The following is a 24,223-nucleotide window of genomic DNA, read 5'->3' on the forward strand; positions in this document are numbered from 1 at the left end:
GCATGGGAAAATGTGGTTAATTTGAAGTAAGCTTCTGGCTGGTGATTTTTCCAAATTATTGTAAATAAAAATAAAAAAATCAGTATCGCCTCAAATGAAAGTCCACATTTATTTATTTTCTTTTAAACTCTGATTCACATGTTAGAAAGACAATGTCTGTGTTTTGATTCAAAGATTCTTATTAGCATGAAACGCGTAAGCATTTTTCTACTATTCTACTATTTTAACTTATGAAATAAAAGCAATTTTTTTAATTTGATGTGATTTAGAGCTTTTTAAAAAAAACATTCTAGAGTCAACCATCCTCCTGTATCTACATGGCAGCCAGGGGCAGACTGGGAACTTAAAGTGGAAGGCAGGGCCGGCAATACCATATTGTGACACATTATACCACCCAACAGAGCCAAATACCATAGTCCTTCATAAAATACTACCAGCAGCACAAAATACATCCCCAAAAACTTCCACTGACCGGCCGTGAGGAGGGCCCAGGCGGCCCCTTGGGCATCAGCCCACCGGGAAATTTCCCTGTAAGGTCTATGGCCAATCTGCCCCTGATGGCAGCCAATGCACACGTTTCAGAGAGATGACCGCTTTATTTTGTTCTTTTTAAGTTAATAGGGCTTAAAAGAGATTTTTGGGATTACAAAAAATACATACATAAATGTAGATAAAGCAAAAAATATATGTAAAAATAATCCATATATTCAAGGGAGCAATTCCACTCCTTCGTGGGCCATTGTGAGTAAACTGGCTGCAGCAAAATGTTCTGTCCTTCTGATGTCAAGTACATGTGGCTGTACAGCAGCGCATGCGCAGTTCATATGAGGAAAGAATGATTCAATTATGTGACCTGTGCTGAACTTGATGACAGCATGATCACGTGGTGACATTATCAATCATGACGTCACCATGTTCTCACACTAGGAGCATACGGTGATGTCATCACGCTCAGTGCAGGTCCTTTGGCAGGTCTTTTCCACTCAACAGAGAAGGGGACTGCCTCCACATGAGAAAGGAGATTAGGTGAGTGAATTTTTTTTAAACCCAAAAGGCTATATTGCACTAGCATATTACCGTTTTTAACTGCCGTTAGACGGTTCACTTCTGTCTAAGCAGCCATTAAAAATGGTCTCATCGATTGATTGGCTGAATAGGATTTTAACATAGCGATTCGTGACAAATTAATTCATAACTAATTGAATTTCTTGTCAAAATTCGGCGAAGCTGCCGAATCGAATTTTTCAAAACATCGCTCATCTCTACAGGCAACTTTGGTCTATATCTTCTTCAGGGTCTGTGATGATACACTTTGTAATATTGCTTCATAGGAGTTACTCCTCAGTTTTTTAGATATAGAGCTCTTAATCAATGGGAGCTGTATTAATTTGTAAACCACATCCCCCAAGTGATGGCCGTAGGCAGCTAGAATTGTATCGTTAACTTCTAAGGGTGATTGAAGGATTTAGAGCTCTATATCAGAGAAATTGCGTTACATATAAATACCTATAAAGAGCTTTTTAGCCCAAACCCCATTTTAATATTTTAAATAAATGTAATAATTTCCATAAAAATCTCTTAATTAAAATCTAAAGAAATTCAATATTTTATGTTGTAAACTATTCTTATCTTTATGGTTAATAAACAAAGTATCTAGAAATAGTTTAAAGGGATGTTACGCTGGTGACTTTATGAACGTCTGGTTCTAAGGTCTACCTCATATTTTCTGTGTTGATAATGTACATAGTCTATACTGAATAGAAATAGTTTGCACTAACCATGATGGGATGTAGGGTAAAATTTGGCAAGATAATTAAAAAGAAATCCTATGTCTTTCCTACAGCGACGTCACTGAATCTTTTCTTCATCGCCATAATGGACCATAAATTGAACTTTGTTTGGCCAGCCTAAAGGCCCATTTACATTGCCCAATTATTGGCCCATTGATTTCCTTGTTTTTCACTGTACATGTAGTATTTATGGAGCATTTACTGCTCTAACTATAGAAAGTGATTACGGCACATATCAGATTATCTTGGCATCTAAAGGGGCACTGGTTAGAATATATAGCATCACTTTACGGGCAATGAAACAATCATGATTATACTTTATATAATATGTGTAATTTTTTGGAGCTATTCATTTGTGAACAGGCAGCATGACATATGGGCATAGTCATCATTGGTGGAACCATGTTTCTGGCCTGATCTTTGGCATTATTCCTGCAGTCTTATAACTTGCTCACTGTAAGTACCTGATATCTGAGTGCATTTTTTGGGCTAATGGTGAACTGGCATATCCAGAAACAAATAAGGCAACGTACAATGGAAATCCAATGTAAAATACAAATAAACTGAAAATAATTTGGACAGCTCTAGTTTTACACACACACACAGCACAGCAAGGACATTTACAGTACATTTTGTTAAACATGTGTTCGGTCTCCTCAATGAAATTTTCAGTATTTTATTCCATTCTTTTTTTTCCGGGAATACAGAAAAAATTGTATCCACAATGGCTTTTGTTTCCATTTACATCAACACCTGGTTTCTTGTGTCCGGCAGTCGAAGTCCCACCAGACCTCCACATACCAGCACGGCTGAGGCCAGAAGTATGGGTATGGCTTTAGTGATTCCCACAAGTGAACCGAATATTAAGTTTCCAAGCACTGCTGCTGCCTTACACAGTGCATTCAAAAAGCCAAAACCTGTGGACCTGCAATTAAATAGATATAGGAAAATCAGGAAAATTCCAGAACTGTACACATACACAAAGAAGAGAGTTCCTTATAAAATATCACAATGGGGATCTCTGGTGATGGTCCTAGTACTCACACTAGCCTACAAAGCCTTTTCCACCCTACATTTTTTTTTCTAATGCCAACCCACACACAATCTTTGCTCTATGCCAATTACGACCATCTCTCTATTACATTAAGCATTTCCTCCCACGAGCAAATACAAGACTTCTATTGTGCTTCCCCCCTTTTTTTGGAACTCTCTATTTCATTTCATTTAGCATCCTCTACCTTTGAAATGCTCACTGAAAGCATACCCTCAAAGGGGTGATCCGACCCCTTAAATCCCCCCCCCCCATATGCCCGGGCCCGTCACATACAATGTACTTACCTGGCTCCCTGGCACCCGCGTCGCTTCTGAAGCCCGCACAGCTGCTACTGCTCCTCCCAGTGTGTGCCGATGAAAACATCTGGTGTTGGGGTGAGGGGGGGGGGGGGGGTTCAGCAAATAGCAGGCGGCGAAGGGGACAAGCCTCCCTAGCATCACTTGCGATGCTAGGGAGGATTGTCCCCGTCGCTGCCTTCCAACGAGAGGGAAGGGGATGAGTGACTCAATTAGATCATCACAAATTACACAAATCAATGCAATGCTCTTCTCTGGACATCTTTATCTAGGCATATCAAGAGAACAGTAGAGGTGTTATGCTGTTATCGCAATTCTACAATCTACTATTATACTAGCAGATAACACCTTCCCTTCACAGCACCAGTAAACTAAAGAATGCATAATTTTCTGTACATAAATTCTCTGTGCTGACTGTTACAGGAGGACAATAATTTGTATTTAATGTTCAGTAGTATAGTACTGTCAAAATGAAAAAGAAAAAGCCACCTTTAGACATTCCCAAATCTTATGTGAAAAAAACGGCCAGACAAAAGGAGTTTGAAGCCCATTACATTGATAGATTGTCAGATATATTTTTGGCTGGCCTGTTTGTGTGTTGTTTAGAAAGACTATATGTAAATGAAGCTAATTATGCTTCCCGATAATTAAATAATCTATCAGAAATGAAGAAACCAATCACTCATAACAAAGCACCAGCTGCTTTTTCCAAATTGAATAAAGGAGAAAATTAAAACCCAACCTCGAGGGCTGTCAATCTCATTCTTCAATGTTTAGAAAAGTAATTTAACCAAAATGAGCATTACATCAACAAAATCTAGGACTTTGTTTTGATGGCCATACTGCAGCTTGACTAATGAGATTATACTGTAGCTGAAGGTGTGAGCTTGTCTTGCTTGTGTCCTTACCTCTTGTCTGTCGGGTACAGCTCCACTGTCACCACATCCAGAGAATTCCAAGCAGAAATGGTAAGACCATTGTAAACACACAGCATTCCCACCATCATGGATTCACTGGTACCAAACCAGAGCAAGAAGCAGCTAATGCCAGAGAGCACCATAGATCCTCCTGAATGGACACACAACAGAAGAAACACATTGACATTCATTGTTAATTCCTTTTTGTTCAGCAAGTTAAAAACATTCTTAAAAACTGATACCTGATCAACCCACCGCAGCTGCTATTTAGACTGCTTTCTACTTCCTACTTTTGTATCAACATGCAAGACAATCTCTGGAAGTGCCCTCTCGGCTACTGAGAGCTACTGTACCCCAAAATAATGACAATAAAAACTACAGTACATCTCTTCTCGCAAAAAAACAAACCCTCACACAGCTGCATTGGTGAAAAAATAAAAGTGTTATGGATGATAGTATATGACAATGCAAAATCATTTATTTTTAGCACAAAAGTGATTTTATACCGAAAAAGTAGTAAAACATAAAAAAACACTATAGAAATTTGTTCACACTATAACCGTATCAACGGACAGAATAAAATTATCATATATACTGCATGGGAAACCCCATAAAAATAAAAAACATAACCGTAGCAACCCACAGAATAAAATTATCATATATACTGCATAAGGAACCCCTTAAAAATAAAAAAAACACTGACAGAATTGCAGTTTTTGCCCATTTCACCTCCCAAAAAAATTGTATAAAAAGTGATCAAAAACACATATGTACCCCAAATTGATACCAATAAAAGCTAGAGCTGTTTCATAAAAAAAGCCCTCATTCAGCTACATTGGTGAAAAAATAAAAATGTTATGGTTCCTAAAAGCAATTTTAGCAAATTCCATTTTAGAAAATCCTGATGCTGCTCCTTCCCTTCTGAATGCTGCCGTTTCCCTAAACAGCAGTTTACAATCACATATGGGGTGTTGCCGTTTTCAGGAAAAAATGCATAACAAATTATGGGGTGCATTTTCTCCAGTTATGTCTTGGGAAAATAAAAAAGTTGAGACTAAAATCTTTATTGGAACTAAAACGTAATTTTTCATTTTCACAGCCAAGTGTTTCTAAATTTTATCCAAGGCTTGTTGGATCAAAGCATTCACTTCACCCTTTGATCAATTCCTTGAGAAATGTAGTTTCCAAAATGGGGTTGCTTTTTGGGATTTTCCTTGTAGGGGTACCTCAGGGTCTTTTCAAATGTGACATGGCACCTGAAAACCATTCCAGGAAAATGTGCCCTCTGTTAACAATATCCTTTCCTTCTGTGCTCTGTCGTGTGCCCATACAGCATGTCTCAACCACATAATGGGGTGTTTATGTAAACTGCAGAATCGGAGTAATAAATATTTAGGTTTGTTTTGCTGTTAACCCTTGCTGTGTTACAGAAAAAAATTATTTAAATGTAAAAAATCTGCACAAACAAATGAAATTAAAATAAATTTCACTCCATTTTGTTTCCTCCTTTTATTCCTGTGGAACACCTAAAAGGTTAATAAAGTTTGTAAAATCAGTTTTGAATAGTTTGCGGGGTGTAGTTCCTATAATTGGGCCATTTTGGGGTGGTTTCTATTATGGAAGCCCCTTAAAGTCATTTCAGAACTGAATTGGTCCTTAACCCCTTAAGGACTCAGCCCTATTTCACCTTAAGGACATGGCCATTTTTTGCAAATCTGACCAGTGTCACTTTAAGTGGTGATAACTTTAAAACGCTTTGACTAATCTAGGCCATTCTGAGATAGTTTTTTCGTCACATATTGTACTTCATGACACTGGTAAAATGAAGTCAAAAAAAATATTTTTTTTTGCATAAAAAAATACCTAATTTACCAAAAATTTGCAAAAATTTGCAAATTTCTAAGTTTCAGTTTCTCTACTTCTGTAATACATAGTAATACCCCCAAAAATTGTGATGACTTTACATTCCCCATATGTCTACTTCATGTTTGAATTATTTTGGGAATGATATTTTATTTTTTGGGGATGTTACAAGGCTTAGAAGTTTAGAAGCAAATCTTGAAATTTTTCAGAAATTTACAAAAAAACAATTTTTAGGGACCACTACAGCTCTGAAGTCACTTTGCAAGGATTACATAATAGAAACCCAAAAATGACCCCATTCTATAAACTACACCCCTCAAGGTATTCAAAACTGATTTTACAAACTTCGTTAACCCTTTAGGTGTTGCACAAGAGTTATTGGCAAATGTGGATGAAATTTGAGAATTTTCTTTTTTTGCCTAATTTTCCATTTTAACCCATTTTTAACAAAGCAAGGGTTAACAGCCAAACAAGACTGTATCTTTATTGCCCTGACTCTGCCGTTTACAGAAACACCCCATATGTGGCCGTAAACTACTGTACGGCCACACAGCGGGGCGCAGAGTGAAAGGTGCGCCGTTTGGTTTTTGGAAGGCAGATTTTGCTGGACTGGTTTATTTAAACCATGTCCCATTTGAAGCCCCCCTGATGCACCCCTAGAGTAGAAACTCCATGAAAGTGACCCCATCTAAGAAACTACACCCCTCAAGATATTCAAAACTGATTTTACAAACTTTGTTAACCCTTTAGGTGTTGCACAAGATTTAATAGAAAATAGAGATACAATTTCAAAATTTCACTTTTTTGGCAGATTTTCCATTTTAATATTTTTTTTCAAGTAACAAAGCAAGAGTTAACAGCCAAACAAAACTCAATATTTATTGCCCGGATTCTGTAGTTTACAGAAACACCCCATATGTGGTCGTAAACTGCTGTATGGGCACACGGCAGGGCGCAGAACGAAAGGAATGCCATATGGTTTTTGGAAGGCAGATTTTGCTGGACTGTTTTTTTTTACACCATGTCCCATTTGAAGCCCCCCTGATGCACCCCTAGAGTAGAAACTCCAAAAAAGTGACCCCATCTTAGAAACTACGGGATAGGGTGGAAGTTTTGTTGGTACTAGTTTAGGGTACATATGATTTTTGGTTGCTCTATATTACACTTTTTGTGAGGCAAGGTAACAAGAAATAGCTTTTTTGGGACCGTTTTTTCTTGTTATTTACAACATTCATCTGAAAGGTTAGATCATGTGGTAATTTTATAGAGCAGGTTGTCACGGACGCGGCGATACCTAATATGTATACAATTTTTTTTATTTATGTAAGTTTTACACAATGATTTCATTTTTAAAACAAAAAAAGTTTTAGTGTCTCCATAGCCTAAGAGCCATAGTTTTTTCAGTTGTTGGGCGATTATCTTAAGTAGGGTCTCATTTTTTGCAGGATGAGATGGCTGTTTTATTGGCACTATTTTGGGGTGCATATGACTTTTTGATCGCTTGCTATTACACTTTTTGTGACGTAAGATGACAAAAAATGGTTTTTTTTTACACAGTTTTTATTTTTATTTTTTTACGGTGGTCACCTGAGGGGTTAACTCATGTGATATTTTTATAGAGCCAGTCGATACGGACGCGGCGATACCTAATATGTATACTTTTTTTTGTTTATGTAAGTTTTACACAATGATTTCATTTTTGATGTTTGATTGTTTGATTGTTTGATTGTTACAATTTTGGCATACATGCGACTTTTTTTATCACTTTTATTACCTTTTTTTGGGAAGTAAGGTGGCCAAAATTTAAATTTCATCATAGTTTTTTATTTTTTATTTTTATGGCGTTCACCGTTCGGGTAAAGTAACATGACCGTTTTATAGATCAGGTCGTTACGGACGCGGCGATACCAAACATGTGTAGGGAATTTTCTTTTTTAATCAGTGATAAATGTATTTTTTGATTTTTACTTTTTTTCACTTTTTTCACTTTTTTTTGGACCCAGACCCACTTGGTTCTTGAAGATCCAGTGGGTCTGATGTCTGTATAATACAGTACAATATATATTGTACTGTACTGTATTTTACTTACACTTTGTCTGAACAGATCTCTGCCTTTAGCACAGATCTGTTCAGCACCATGGAAAGCAGGATGCCTGAGACGGCGTCCTGTTGCCATGGGAACCTTCCCCGTCTGCTCAGTAGTTGTCAGAACTTCGCAGACGGGGAAGGGTAAGGACGGGGCTCTCTGGGGGCTGTCTGGGGGCTCTCTTCCTCTCCATCGGGGGGCTGCAAAGGCACAGCAGCCCCCCGATGGAAGAGGGAGGGAGCTCCCTCTTACTGTTAACTTTTTCCATACAGCAGGAAGCCGGCTGAATGATTTCAGCCGGCATCCTGTGCGGATTAACCCCAGCAGCGCCGCAATCTCATTTTAAACTCATGACGTACCGGTACGTCATGGGTCCTTAAGGACTCGGCAAACATGCCGTTTTTTTAAAAACGGTTTTGAAAATTTTCTTGAAACTTTCAAAAATTGCTTCCAAAATTCTAAGCCTTCTAACATCCTAAATTTTAAAACATATCAACTAAAATTCACCACTAACATGAAGTGTGATGTGTTATGAAAAAACAGTTTTTTTGGGTTAATAAAAGCGTTCCAGAGTTATTACCAGATAAAGTGACACGTCAGATTTGAAAAATTGCGCTCTGGCATTTAGTCAAAACTGGTTGTTGCTTGAAGAGGTTAAACCTATGGTTAGGCCAGAGAACATGTCCAGAATATGGAATCCAGAGTCAGGATATGTGAATTTGGCCTTATATAGTACTGATGTCCTCTTATGTGACAAATGGGACATTGTGCCTCTGAGACCAACAGGACCCGGGTTCAGGTTCAGCTTCTGCACCTCCTTATAGCTAACACACTGATTGCTAGGAAGTTCCTTTCTAAATTTAATCATTTCCCATTGATCATCTAGCACTATCTTCCTGCTTCCAGATTCTTTCAGTGAAACAATCTACCATGAGCAAATCTCCTGTTAGGGCTCATGCATACGACATATTTTTAGCGGGTTGGATGCGGACTCATTCACTTCAATGGGACCGCATGCTGTCCGCATATGCATGTGCATTCTGCAACCCCACAAAAAATATAGGACTGCTATATTATGGGCCAGACGTTCTGTTCCGCAAAATGCGGAATGCACACAGCAGGTATCTGTGTATTTGTGGATCCCCAATTTGCAGACAGCAAAAACAGCTACGGGCGTGTGCATGAGCCCTTAGACTTATTTATCCTGAAATTTCATTTTCCTCATGGTCACTAAGTCCTCAAAACAGACTGACCCTTCCAGTTTTGTAGATATCCCTTTGTATCATGTGCCTCAGGGCATGCCATTCAAGTGGGAGGATGGCAATAAAAAGAAACATTGGTATTATAATGCTGGAGTCAGATTAGGGTACTTTCACACTAGCATTAAAGTTTTCCGGTATTGAGTTCCATCAGAGGGGCTCAATAACGGGAAAAAAAACGCTTTGGTTTTGTCCCCATTCATTGTCAATGGGGACAAAACTGAACTGAACGGAACAGAATGCTCCAAAATGCATTCTGTTCCGTTTAGTTGCGTTCCCAGACCGGAGAGCAAACCGCAACATGTTGTATTTTGCTTTTTGTCCTGGGGATGCGAAGCAAAACTGATCCGTCATGACCCCAATGCAAGTTAGTGGGGACGGATCAGTTTTCTCTGGCACAATCTGCCACAATAGAAAACGGATCCGTCCCCCATTGACTTTCAATGCAGTTAATTACGGATCCGTTTTGGCAATGTTAAAAATATGTTAACGATAATACAACTGGATCCGTTCAAACGGATGCAGATAGTTGTATTATCAGTAACGGAAGCGTTTTTGCTGAACCCTGCCGGATCCAGCAAAAACACTAGTGTGAAAGTAGCCTAAGAAAGGATCCTACCATTCTATGATAGGTAATGGAGACAACTCCACCCCCTGTGTACACATGGCACAGAGCATGCCCACAAGACTCACAAAGAAGAATGCACACAATATTCACCCTCTATGAGCTTGATGCATTGATAATTATAAATTATTGATGCATTGCTATATCACCTATTACTATATATGAGATTGCTATTAGGCAGCACACGAAATGCTTCAGACACTGAGCTACGTAGTGTAAGGGGCAGTGTAGCCAAAATGTCTGCAGTTTTGCCAGTTCATTTACCCTAATAAATTACTATTGCATGCAAACTGGATGCATAGAGATGAATCCACATACAGGGAGTGCAGAATTATTAGGCAAGTTGTATTTTTGAGGATTAATTTTATTATTGAACAACAACCATGTTCTCAATGAACCCAAAAAACTCATTAATATCAAAGCTGAATATTTTTGGAAGTAGTTTTTAGTTTGTTTTTAGTTTTAGCTATTTTAGGGGGATATCTGTGTGTGCAGGTGACTATTACTGTGCATAATTATTAGGCAACTTAACAAAAAACAAATATATACCCATTTCAATTATTTATTTTTACCAGTGAAACCAATATAACATCTCAACATTCACAAATATACATTTCTGACATTCAAAAACAAAACAAAAACAAATCAGTGACCAATATAGCCATCTTTCTTTGCAAGGACACTCAAAAGCCTGCCATCCATGGATTCTGTCAGTGTTTTGATCTGTTCACCATCAACATTGCGTGCAGCAGCAACCACAGCCTCCCAGACACTGTTCAGAGAGGTGTACTGTTTTCCCTCCTTGTAAATCTCACATTTGATGATGGACCACAGGTTCTCAATGGGGTTCAGATCAGGTGAACAAGGAGGCCATGTCATTAGATTTTCTTCTTTTATACCCTTTCTTGCCAGCCACGCTGTGGAGTACTTGGACGCGTGTGATGGAGCATTGTCCTGCATGAAAATCATGTTTTTCTTGAAGGATGCAGACTTCTTCCTGTACCACTGCTTGAAGAAGGTGTCTTCCAGAAACTGGCAGTAGGACTGGGAGTTGAGCTTGACTCCATCCTCAACCCGAAAAGGCCCCACAAGCTCATCTTTGATGATACCAGCCCAAACCAGTACTTCACCTCCACCTTGCTGGCGTCTGAGTCAAACTGGAGCTCTCTGCCCTTTACCAATCCAGCCACGGGCCCATCCATCTGGCCCATCAAGACTCACTCTCATTTCATCAGTCCATAAAACCTTAGAAAAATCAGTCTTGAGATATTTCTTGGCCCAGTCTTGACGTTTCAGCTTGTGTGTCTTGTTCAGTGGTGGTCGTCTTTCAGCCTTTCTTACCTTGGCCATGTCTCTGAGTATTGCACACCTTGTGCTTTTGGGCACTCCAGTGATGTTGCAGCTCTGAAATATGGCCAAACTGGTGGCAAGTGGCATCTTGGCAGCTGCACGCTTGACTTTTCTCAGTTCATGGGCAGTTATTTTGCGCCTTGGTTTTTCCACTCGCTTCTTGCGACCCTGTTGACTATTTTGAATGAAACGCTTGATTGTTCGATGATCACGCTTCAGAAGCTTTGCAATTTTAAGAGTGCTGCATCCCTCTGCAAGATATCTCACTATTTTTGACTTTTCTGAGCCTGTCAAGTCCTTCTTTTGACCCATTTTGCCAAAGGAAAGGAAGTTGCCTAATAATTATGCACACCTGATATAGGGTGTTGATGTCATTAGACCACACCCCTTCTCATTACAGAGATGCACATCACCTAATATGCTTAATTGGTAGTAGGCTTTCGAGCCTATACAGCTTGGAGTAAGACAACATGCATAAAGAGGATGATGTGGTCAAAATACTCATTTGCCTAATAATTCTGTACAGGGTGTATAATTACACAGATCAAAGTTGCTGAAGGCCCATATTTCTGTCCAGCGATGAAGACCCCTTTCCTACAGACTCCTTTAGGATTCATATTGAGCTGACCTTTCATTGATGCCTTCATTTACAATATGCCTAACAAGATTTATGGAGACATTTTCTGTAAATTACCTTAAATGTGCTATTCAGGATTCGAAAAACATGGCTGCTCTCTTCCAAAAACAGCACCAAATGTATCAACAGGTTGTATAAGCTATTAAAGCCCAGTTGCATTCACTTCAGTGGAGCAGAACTGCAATACCGGACAAAATCCATGGACGGATGTGCTATTGTGTTTACCAGAAAGAATCCATATTTTTCTGATCCCATACAACTCATTCAATAGGGTTTTTCAAAGAAGATTTAAAAAAAGGAAAAAAATGGGCAAAGAAAAAATATAAAAAATGACAATATGCATTATTCATCTAGACTGATCCTCGCAATACTTCTATTTTGACTCTAATTTGGCTCCTGTTGCTCCACAATTCCTGTCCTGTCTGGAAATTTTAGGAAGGGCCCAGGGCTCGAGTCCTGCGGGAACGTGTGGGAACGGCGTTCCTGCACTTTTTTCATAGCAGGAACGCCGTTCACTTTCAGGGACGCCCGTCTTTAACGCCGGGCAAAAGGACCAGGAAGCGGTGAAGGGTTTGTACTCACCGCTTCCTGGTCCTCTGTAGGTAATGCTTGATGTTAAAATATACCATCGGATTGGAGAAATCTCAGATCCGATGGTATATTCTAAATCCGAGGCGCTCTCATAGTGATGGGGATGCTGCATCATTGCATAAGCAATGCGCCGAACAGACCTGTGAGTTACAAGAAGAAGGAGCGCCGGGCGGCCGCAGTGCATGTAAGTATAATGCTGCAGAGTAACTGGCCATGGCAGACAGGACTTCAGTAGCGTCCTGGCTGCCATGGTAACCGATCGGAGCTCCAGCATTACACTGCTGGGACTCCAATCGGAAACTGCCACTGCCACCAATGATAGGGGAGAGGGGCATGATTTTAATACCGGGGAGGGCACACTGGGGCTGATGGAGAGGCACTGGGGGCTGATGGAGAGGCACTGGGGGCTGATGGAGAGGCACTGGGGGCTGATGGAGATGCACTGACTGGGGGCCTGGGGGGCTGATGGAGAGGCACTGACTGGGGGGCCTGGGGGCTGATGGAGAGGCACTGGGGGGCCGCTGGTGAGAGACACTGGGAGCTGATGGAGAGGCACTGGGGGCTGCTGAGAGGCACTGTGGGCTGATGGAGAGGCACTGGGGGCTGGTGAGAGGCACTAGGGGCTGGTGAGAGGCACTGACTGGGGGGCCTGGGGGCTGATGGGGAGGCATATTTTTTCCGGAGCAGCTTGGAGAAAAAAGGCCTCACAGTCTCCCACACTCCTTCTGCCCGGCCAAGCGAGCCAGCACCCCTGAGGCCAAGCCAGCCAGCACCCCTGAGGCCAAGCCAGCCAGCACCCCTGAGGCCAAGCCAGCCAGCACCCCTGAGGCCAAGCCTGTCAGCACCCCTGAGGCCAAGCCAGCCAGCACCGCTGAGGCCAAGCCAGCCAGCACCCTGGCCCTGGAAGGGCCTGCTAAGCCAATCACGTGTCACCACTAAGGCCAGTGATTGGCTGAGAAAGCCTTTCCTTGCATTTCCAGGGTGTTGAGCTGACACAGTAAGTCCAGAGCAGTAGACGCCAAAGCAGCGTAAGAACGGCAGCACCGGGGGATCGGTGGGGGTGAAGAACGAATCTTTTTTGTTTGTAACTAGGGATGAGCGAACCCAAACTGCAAAGTTCGGGTTTGTATTTTTCACTGAAGTCCGTGTTCAGGCGATTTATGAATTACTTTATTATTTTCCGTTATAACACGGTTATATTGGAAAATAGTGTAATTCTTATGACGGAATGCAGAAGGGAAATCTCTAGAGGCATTCCGTTTTGCATTCCGTCATAATAGAAGTCTATAGGCGTTCGGGTCCCCATTGACTTCCAGGGGTTCCTGAACCCGAACTTTGACCTGAAGTTTGGCCGAACCCGGCAAACCCGAACTTCCATTTGTAACATATTCTGGTCTTTTTTTTTTTTATCTCCTGAAGAACCCCTTTAGTAAGAATTAAATCTAGGAATAGGTTATTCAGACCTGGGGTATTTGCTAGTTGATAATTATGAATAAATTTGACAGCAGAATATTTCACAAAGTTTATAACATACCCAGCATTGTTAGTCTACCAATTTTGTCCATCAAAAGCGCTGAGACAATGTTGCCTGGAAGGACGGCAAGTGTTCCCAAGAAATTCACAAAGTAGATCCAGTAGGCGCTGTAGTCATCATCAAACGTCATCTGACATCCCACCTTTTGATCGTGAAATGTGCAGTTTATTAATTCACTATCAGTGAACTTGAATTTTTCAAGGTCTGTTGAAACAGAGGCATATCAGATAATATATACTGACACACACATATATATATAGGTACATATAATTAGCACATATGTTCATCAAGTTCAGGCAGGGGAGGGGAGAATATGTGAATAAAGAGTACATTTTTAATTTTAAAACATTATTTCCCCAATTGATCCAGAGGAAAGCAAAAAAACACACCAATAAGCATTAGCCAATCTTCCCTTATTATTACATTTAGGCCTCATGCACGCGAACCGCGGATCCGCAAAAAACAAGAGCCGCCTGTGTGCCTTCCGCAATTTGCGGAACGGGCGGCCCATTGTAGAAATGCCTATTCTTGTCCGCAAAACGGACAAGAATAGGACATGCAATTTTTTGGGGGTATTTTCCACTGCTGGTGAGTTGCAGGTGGAAAATTTGCAGCAATTTTTCCTGACTACGATTATTTCTTGATCTCTTGGTGTTTCACACTGGATTTTCTGCCCCCCTTGGGTCAGACGCCAACAACACTGAGATTACTCAGGAGATAATGGCCTGGTTGGTTCCCTGCATCCTTAGGTTTAGCCTAAAGCCAAACTGGTTAGCACAGTGGTTCTACACCCACTGCTTATTACATAGAGATTTGCATCTATCAGACATTTTTGGCATATCCTGATAATACTCCTTTAACCCCATTACCAACCTCTACCATACATGTACAGCCGATCACATGTTAAAGTCCCCTAAGGGGACTTCAAATAAGTAAAAAAAAAAGTAAAAAAAAAAAAATTTATATACAGTACAGACCAAAAGTTTGGACACACCTTCTCATTCAAAGAGTTTTCTTTATTTTCATGACTATGAAGGCATCAAAACTATGAATTAACACATGTGGAATTATATACATAACAAACAAGTGTGAAACAACTGAAAATATGTCATATTCTAGGTTCTTCAAAGTAGCCACCTTTTGCTTTGATTACTGCTTTGCACACTCTTGGCATTCTCTTGATGAGCTTCAAGAGGTAGTCCCCTGAAATGGTCTTCCAACAGTCTTGAAGGAGTTCCCAGAGATGCTTAGCACTTGTTGGCCCTTTTGCCTTCACTCTGCGGTCCAGCTCACCCCAAACCATCTCGATTGGGTTCAGGTCCGGTGACTGTGGAGGCCAGGTCATCTGGCGCAGCACCCCATCACTCTCCTTCATGGTCAAATAGCCCTTACTTTCAAAGTTTTCCCAATTTTTCGGCTGACTGACTGACTGACCTTAATTTCTTAAAGTAATGATGGCCACTCGTTTTTCTTTACTTAGTTGCTTTTTCTTGCCATAATACAAATTCTAATAGTCTATTCAGTAGGACTATCAGCTGTGAATCCACCTGACTTCTCCTCAACGCCACTGATGGTCCCAGCCCCATTTATAAGGCAAGAAATCCCACTTATTAAACCTGACAGGGCACACCTGTGAAGTGAAAACCATTTCAGGGGACTACCTCTTGAAGCTCATCAAGAGAATGCCAAGAGTGTGCAAAGCAGTAATCAAAGCAAAAAGTGGCTACTTTGAAGAACCTAGAATATGACATATTTTCAGTTGTTTCACACTTGTTTGTTATGTATATAATTCCACATGTGTTAATTCATAGTTTTGATGCCTTGAGTGTGAATCTACAATTTTTATAGTCATGAAAATAAAGAAAACTCTTTGAATGAGAAGGTGTGTCCAAACTTTTGGTCTGTACTGTGTATATATATATATATATATATATATATATATTAAATTCACACCCTTTTCCTCATATTAAAAATAAAAATAAGTAATAAAAATGAACATCATTAGCACCGTCGCATTCCCAATATGCCCATAGTACTAAAACATAAAGATATTTATCTCGTATGGTAAACTTAAGCACACAGACAGGTCAATAGATGTTAATATAAAAAAGTTCTCAGACTCAGAATATGGTGATGCAAAGATTATTTTTTGTTTAAAGTATTAAAAAGTTTAAAAATATGGTATCACTGTAATCGTACAGACCTAGAGAATGGAGTTAACATGTCAGTTTTACCACATAGGGAATGCTGTAAAAACGAAACCCATAAAACTGCCGGAATTGTGTTTTTTTTCCAAGTACATCATATGCAACATTAAATAGTTCCATTAGAAGAAAGTGCAAATTATACCACAAAAAACAAGTCCTAATATTGCTATGTGAATGGAAAAAATCTAAAAGTTATGGTTTCGGGAAGGCCGGGAGTTAAATATGGAAATTGGCTGGGTCAGAAAATGGTTAATTAACTAGTTTTATTTATTCCAACATAATAGAAATCTGCTTTTATACTAAAACAGTATAAAGCATCATTCACTTCAGCAAATGGCATTTTTTACGACCACCCTGTAATCTAGCAGTGGTGGTCATGTTGCACACTATAGGAAAAAGCGTCGGACTCTCTGGTGGCCTGGACCACGGGAGGCTGGATACGCTGGCGCATGGCCATGGCTGCTGGATTGCTGGGTGGTCGTAACCCCTGGAAACAAGCAATGTATAATGTGATGGAAAAATGCATCAAGTCAGCAAAGGAGACAATATGGAGAATGTACATGATAAATGCCACTTGCTGAAGTGAGACAACCCCTTTAATATGACAACACTACTGGTTTACTTGGTTTATGTTCTACTGTTGCTCTTTTGTCACACACCAGATGTCACTCTTTTCATATGGTTCTTAAGAGAAATATTACTGCAGCAATAAAGATTTACTGGAATAGTTTTAAATTATTGATTTTTTAATAGTAAGAAATGTCCTATGGATACGTCCTAAGTTGACAAGGGGGGGAGGTAGTTCAAGCATGTTGGCGAAATGCCCTGTCCTTTCCTATTATACATATTGCTGAGTAATGATTGGCAACCTTGTTTAATATAAATTATTAGTGAGAATTTAGAATAGTGAAGAGGTCTAAGGCATGAATGCGGAATTATCACTTAGGCCCCTTTCACACGGGCGAGTATTCCGCGCGGATGCGATGCGTGAGTTGAACGCATTGCACCCGCACTGAATCCTGACCCATTCATTTCTATGGGGCTGTGCACACGGGCGGTGATTTTCACGCATCACTTGTGCGTTGCGTGAAAATCGCAGCATGCTCCTCTTTGTGTGTTTTTCACGTAACGCAGGCCCCATAGAAATGAATGGTGTTGCGTGAAAATCGCAAGCATCCGCAAGCAAGCGCGGATGCGGTGCGATTTTCACGCACGGTTGCTAGGAGACGATCGGGATGGGGACCCGATCATTATTATTTTCCCTTATAACATGGTTATAAGGGAAAATAATAGCATTCTGAATACAGAATGCATAGTAGAATAGGGCTGGAGGGGTTAAAAAAAATTCATAAAAATAATTTAACTCACCTTAATCCACTTGCTCGCGCAGCCCGGCATCTCTTCTGTCTTCATCTTAGCTGTGTGCAGGAAAAGGACCTGTGGTGACGTCACTACGGTCATCACATGATCCATCACCATGGTAAAAGATCATGTGACGGACCATGTGATGACCGGAGTGACGTCACCACAGGTCCTTTTCCTGCACACAGCTAAGATGAAGACAGAAGAGATGCCGGGCTGCGCGAGCAAGTGGATTAAGGTGAGTTAAATAATTTTTATTTATTTTTTTAACCCCTCCAGCCCTATTGTACTATGCGTTCTGTATTCAGAATGCTATTATTTTCCCTTATAACCATGTTATAAGGGAAAATAATACAATCTACAGAACACCGATCCCAAGCCCGAACTTCTGTGAAGAAGTTCGGGTTTGGGTACCAAACATGCGCGATTTTTCTCACGCGAGTGCAAAACGCATTACAATGTTTTGCACTCGGGCGGAAAAATCGCGCATGTTCCCGCAACGCACCCGCACCTTTTCCCGCAACACCCGTGTGAAAGAGGCCTTAGGGCTCCTGCACATGAACGTGTGAGCCCATGCCGTGGACAGCAAAATGCACGGGCATGGGTCGTGTGCACGCCGTTTGCAGTCGCGGACCCTTTCACTTGAATGGATCCGCAAGAAACGGTCCGCACCGCAAAAAAATAGAATAGATATGTTTTAAACAGGCCTTTTAAACAAGCATTGGTCATAATTATTTAGGGTTGAGAGAATCGGGTTCGGATGGCTGAATCTGAAACCCAATTCTTTTAAAAAGTACATTAAGAATATCGGCTCCGTCCTCCTTCATGCCTCATTAACGAAGCCAAGTTTGGCTCAGTATTTTGATACAGTAATTTATGTGAATAAACAAAGTGAAGGCGAGATGATGTAAGTCTTCCAATATTTGCTGAAACTTCGAAAAGACCTCCGCGGAAGCAATTCATTTTACAGTAGGATGGAGCCGATATTGTTGACTGATTTTTTAAAAGAATAAGGTTTCGGATACAGAAATTCAAACCCGATTCGCTTAGCCCTAGTCATTATATTGTCAATCGGCGCTTGTTCTGGGTTGTGATCTGCCCTTAAAGGAGTTTTCCAGTTATTCTCTATTAATCTCACCTTGCCCACAGTGGCGAGTCAAATGGCATTATGCCTGTTTCCAGGCTAGCGCTGCCCTCCCCAGTTTAATTATGTTGGGATCATGTACCATACATAGTGCTTGTGATCCTAGCCCGGTTTCAACCCACAATGTACTGGGGTTGCGCATGCATAGTCAGGCAGCCCCAGGCACTGTGAGCTGTGTGCACCCGAGGCTGTCTGACTGCGCAGGCGCAACCCGCGAAACTGGCCTAGTACCTAAAACGTAATTAGAGCGCAGGGAGCACAGCACTGGCCCTGTAAGGGAAAGAAATTCATCATAATAAAAATATTGTAAGACTCACCAATGTGGGCGAGATGAGATTTAAAAAAAAGATAACCCCTTTAACGCTTTCAGCTGATCCTTTATAATTCCTACTAGATGCTCAATGTATTATTTCTTCTACATAACAATGTACCTGCTTCCTAGATACCGTACAAGCTAGAATACATTAACACTGGATCTGGCTAAGAAACTATCAATTGTAAGCATTACTTTGTCCCAGAGGAGCACAATCACTTCCATTAGAGACAATTTCATCAGAAACATAACCTGTATGGTTTTGCATTATAGGGGGGAAAAAACGAGTACTTAAAGGAAACCATCCAAAGAATAGAAAAACTCCATGCAGAAATTACTTTGGCTTAGTAACTCCAGCCTACAGCCCCAGTGAGACTGTATATAGGGTACCCTTACAAACTAGTCTGACTCATAATCATCACTTCCAGGACTCCTCGTTCTTCTTTATGCTGAAGATAGTTCATAGTGATATTGGCTGTATGTTTGGGGTAGTTGTCCTGGCGCAGATTAAATTTGGAGCCAATCAGATCGCCCACAAATACTCATTAATGTATTGCTCTCCAACCCTTTGGTAAAAAAAAATACTGCCTTCTGTTCCAGCCAACCATTTCAATTTTTAACTCATCAGTCCAGAGCGCCTATCGCCATTTTTCTGCACAACAGTTTTTGTGTGCAGTTGAGTGGAGACAAGGTCAAACGACTCAACTATGCACAAAAACATAGAATCTGGGGTGTAGAAAAATGGCGGTATTTACATGCAGCTCCACTGTATGGGGAGGAGCGACCGCTAATGCCGTCGATTGTTCCCCATGCAGAATCATTGTTTGCCGGCAGCAGAGTGCTGTTTAGCCGACACAATCTGCTGCTGGAAAACATTGATTTAGGTGACCGCTTGATCGCTTTGCTCGTTCATCAGGTGATCAGTGGTGTCTTTACACCGGCAGATTGTCGCTAGCTGATGTTCATGCGAATACTTGTTAGCGTCAATCTGCCTGATGTTCAGGCAGTGTAAAGGGCCCTTTATAACAATGTATGGGCAATTTATAGTTAACACAGGCAAACCTGATGGACTTGACCTGCCTCCAGGTTAGGTAGTTAGTCAGTTAGAGAGTCTTAGCAATGCAGTACTACAAACAAGATCTACACATGCAAGCTCCAGCAAACTAGGCCCAATTCCAGAGGACCTTCCTCTCTGAGGCTACAGCTGCCAAAGATATCTATCATCAGACTACCCCTGAAGGAAAGAGACTGGCATCTAAGGGTATTTTCACACTAGTGTTATTCTTTTCCGGTATTAAAAACCGGTAAAGGGTCTCAATACCGCAAAAAAACGCATCAGTTTTGTCCTAATGCATTCTGAATGGAAAGCAATCCGTTCAGTATGCATCAGGATGTCTTCCGTTCCGTCCCTTGTACGGTATTTGACCGGACAAAATCCCGGAACACTACCGCATTAATTTCCATAGAGATGGATTCATGCCGGATCCGGTACTAAGTGTTCCGGAAATTGCCACGTTGCCGGTTCCGGTTTTGCGGTCTGCGCATGCGTCAGGACATAGGAGGAGCTATTTTTGCTTTTGATCTTTGAAAAAATTAAAATACCGGATCCGTTATTCCGGATGATACCGGATGAGACGGATCCGGTATATCCCCGGATCCGTCTAACGGATCCGGAAAAAACATATTTCCGTTTGCATACAGTTTGCCGGATCCGGCAGGCAGTTCCGTTGCCGGAACTGCCTGCCGGATCCGAACAACACTAGTGTGAAAGTACCCTTAGAAGGTCTAGAAGAACCACTAAGGCTGTGTGAGATAACATCAGTAAGGTACCTCTCGTTTATGACAAAAGACTTTACTGCTGTCGAAAGGGGTAATTGCCACCAGCACCCGGTACTCTATGAGATGGACTGGCCATCTGGATCTAGAGTCTGCACTGCTCAGCCCAGGTAATGCAGAAGGAGTTAACAAGTACAGAATAGCATGCCCGTGGTTATCTTGGAAAGTTGCAAAATATTTAGGGGTCTCAGAGATTACTACTACCATCATTGCTGCTGCCCATACACAGCTATTGGGCAGAAATAATCTGTGTGATATTCCTTAGGACTGTACCAATTGCTGCTGTTTGTACTGGAACTCTCATCACCTACTCAGTAAAGAGAGACTTTATTAATTCTACTTAAACAGGCCTGGTCATTGTCATACCTGCAAAATTGTGCGTCACTGGCCACCGTGGGTGAGGTTTAGTCCACATGCGGCAGCCAGAACTTGTAAGCCTGACTACAGAGAGCTTTCTGTCCTCCACTGAGTTCTATGGAAAGCCCTAATAGAAAACACTGGCATGATCCTCACCTGTGTTCACAAAGACTGTATGTGTGAAAGTGCAGTTTCGAAAGTAAGTGTTCAGTGACGTCACGTCTTCAAAATAACATCGTTCAAATAGTGAATCTTGAAACACTACAGCCTTAAACTTCATTGAAATGAACCTGTGAAGTAGAACATTTTATGTGGTTTAACAAGCAGTAAATATCAGATAAAACAAGTAATAAATCCACATAAAGCTCAAAAGAAGATGACATCACTTTTACTGCATTTCTATTACGCTGCAAAGTTAGGGTATTTTCACACTAGCGTTAAAGTTTTCCGTTATTGAGTTCCGTCCTAGGGGCTAAATACCGGAAAAAATGCTTCAGTTCGGTCCCCATTCATTGTCAATGGGGACAAAACTGAACGGAATGCTCCAAAATGCATTCCATTCCGTTTAGTTTAGTTTCCAGACCGGAGAGAAAACCGCAGCATGCTGCTTTTTTCTTTCGGTCCCTGGGAGGCGGAGCAAAACTGACACAATAGAAAACGGATCTGTCCTCCTTTGACTTTCAATAGTGTACAAAACGGATCAGTTTTGGCAATGTTAAAAAAAAAAGCTAAAGATAATACAACTGGATCCGTTCAAACTGATGCAGATGGTTGTATTATCAGTAACTGAAGCGTTTTTGCGCTAGTTTGAAAGTACCCTTAAAAGCTGAGGCTGTCTTCAACTTGATAAAACATATGAAGCAGGCAGGGAACTCCCAGCAATAGACTGACGTCTAGGGGGAATGTTTCTGACTACTGCTTCCCTTTATGTGAACTATTTCTATTACTATAAGAAGGTAATGCACACTAGTCAAGGTTATATGAGCCTTCACAAAACTGCTTGATGGAGCTGGCTCAGACCACCAGAAGAAAATTCCCACAAAGGTTTCTTATCTCCGGGATTTTCATATTGATGACCTATCTTTAGGATAGATCATCAATATGAGATCGTTGGCGGTCCAACTTCCAGCATCCCCGACAATCAGCTGTTTGAGGAAGCAATGACACTCACCTGAGCTCTGGTGAACGCTGTTGCATCTTCACAGCTGACAAAGCACAGCTTACCATTGGATAGTGGTTGTGTTAGTTTTCAGTTCAAGTCCATTCACTTAAATGGGACTGAGCTGCGCCTGGGCCATGTGACTGATAAACATGGTGTTACTGGCCTAGGAAGAGGTCTATGTGCCCACGGAGCATGGAAAACCTCTTTATACAGGTGATCGTGGGGGTGCTGAGAGTTGGACCTCTGCCGATCTCATATTGATGAGTTATCCTGAGGATAGGCCATCAATATGAAAATCCCAGAGAACCCTTTTAAGTCTACATAGACCCAGGAAAGAAAGTCTCACTGCTCTATAAACATCTATGGCAAAAATCAATAAAGAGTTTTTCTCTAAACGTGTCTGCATACAAATGCAATAAAAAGTCTTTCTTGAAAAGATCCTGTAGTACCCCAGAGCAGGCACTACCATTCCTTAATCCTGCTACTGTCTCTAAAAGGCTAACCAATAATGTCATCTGTATATCTGATTCCAAGTCCTTTGATATTGTGTCTTAATAGTATTGCTAAGAACTGTTATTTCTTGTGTTTAATGCTCTGTGCCTGGTTTACCAGCAGGTGGCAGTGCATCTGGCAGTGAGCTATTATTGGAGGATTGGGCCTACCCAGGTCTTCCAAGGGGAGGGATGTTTTTCCTGTTCAGAGGGAGTTGAAAGTTGGAAGGAGAGGAGACATGGCGCAGTGAGGGGAGCTCCCCCCTTTTGCAGTAGGAGTCTTCCAGGGGAAGCAGCTCATAGAGCACCACAACTCCTTGCAGTTCATAGACTGAGTATTACGAGGGGAGTCAACAGCCAGAGGCACCCTACTCAAAGGTGCCAGAACTGCCAGAAAGTCCAGATACCAGACCAAAGCCAGAGATTAGTACAGGAGACAAAGGAAAAGCAAAGTGTCTGAGCTGAGCTGCCAGTGCACCCCAAAACCTGCTGGAGCCTAGAGTTGTTGCGATACCAAATTTTTGATTCGATTTCGATACAATAAAAAAGTATTCCGATACTCGATACCATTCGAAAAAAAAAAAAAAAAAAGCCACGTGCATTCCGCATTTTAAAAAATGGCGAATCACGCAGTTTTTATTTATTTTTTCTGTTCCGGCGTTCACCGCATAGATTTTTTTTATATTTTAATAGTTTGGACTTTTATGACGTGGCGATATGTGATATGTTTATTTATTGTTTATATATTTTATATGTGAAATTGAGAAAGTGGGTGATTTATACTTAATATTTTGGTGGGGTTTTTTAAATTTTATTTTTTTTGCACTTTTTATTTAATAACTATTTCCCCCCTTAGGGGCCAGAACCTAAGATCTTTTAATCCCTTGTCCTATTCACCCTGATAGAGCTCTATCAGGGTTAATAGGACTTCACACTCTCCCTGCTGCCCTGTGCATAGTACACATAGCAGCAGGGAGCAGACTATGGCAGCCAGGGCTTCAGTAACGTCCTGGCTGCCATGGTAACCGATCGGAGCCCCGCGATTACACTGCTGGGGCTCCGATCAGAAGCTGCCACTGCACCACCAATGAGAGGAGGGGACCCTGTGGCCACTGCGCCACCAATGATTTTAATACTGGGGGGTTGAGAGGGGCGGGCGCACTGTGCCACCAATGATTTCAATGGGGTCGGGGGTTGATGGGGGAGGGCGCACTGCGCCACCAATGATAATTACCCCTTAATACAGGAGGCGGGTACTGGCAGCAGATCAGCGGCAGTTAACCCCTCAGGTGCCGCTGTTTTTATTCTGATTTGGCTCACATGGTTTTTTATGTGGTTTTGATGTGGTT

The 24,223-nt window shown here is 41.3% G+C and overlaps 1 protein-coding gene across 2 annotated transcripts in view; it reads right to left on the reverse strand.

Moving 5' to 3' along the window:
- Window positions 1–2,531: 2,531 nt before the first annotated feature.
- SV2C (synaptic vesicle glycoprotein 2C) overlaps window positions 2,532–24,223 on the reverse strand; it is a 191,658-nt gene continuing 169,966 nt past the window's right edge. The window contains exons 9-12 of one of the 2 annotated variants that reach the window (XM_040420185.1): window positions 21,378–21,511; window positions 14,003–14,206; window positions 4,049–4,208; window positions 2,532–2,715 (exon numbers count right to left, since the gene is read on the reverse strand). In XM_040420185.1, coding sequence (XP_040276119.1) covers window positions 2,532–2,715; window positions 4,049–4,208; window positions 14,003–14,206; window positions 21,378–21,511 — 682 coding nt within the window. The remainder of the gene's footprint in view (window positions 2,716–4,048; window positions 4,209–14,002; window positions 14,207–21,377; window positions 21,512–24,223) is intronic. The other variant, XM_040420186.1, reaches the window with a different exon arrangement.

The sequence above is a fragment of the Bufo bufo genome, chromosome 2, assembly GCF_905171765.1.
Source record: "Bufo bufo chromosome 2, aBufBuf1.1, whole genome shotgun sequence".
NCBI lineage: Eukaryota > Metazoa > Chordata > Amphibia > Anura > Bufonidae > Bufo > Bufo bufo.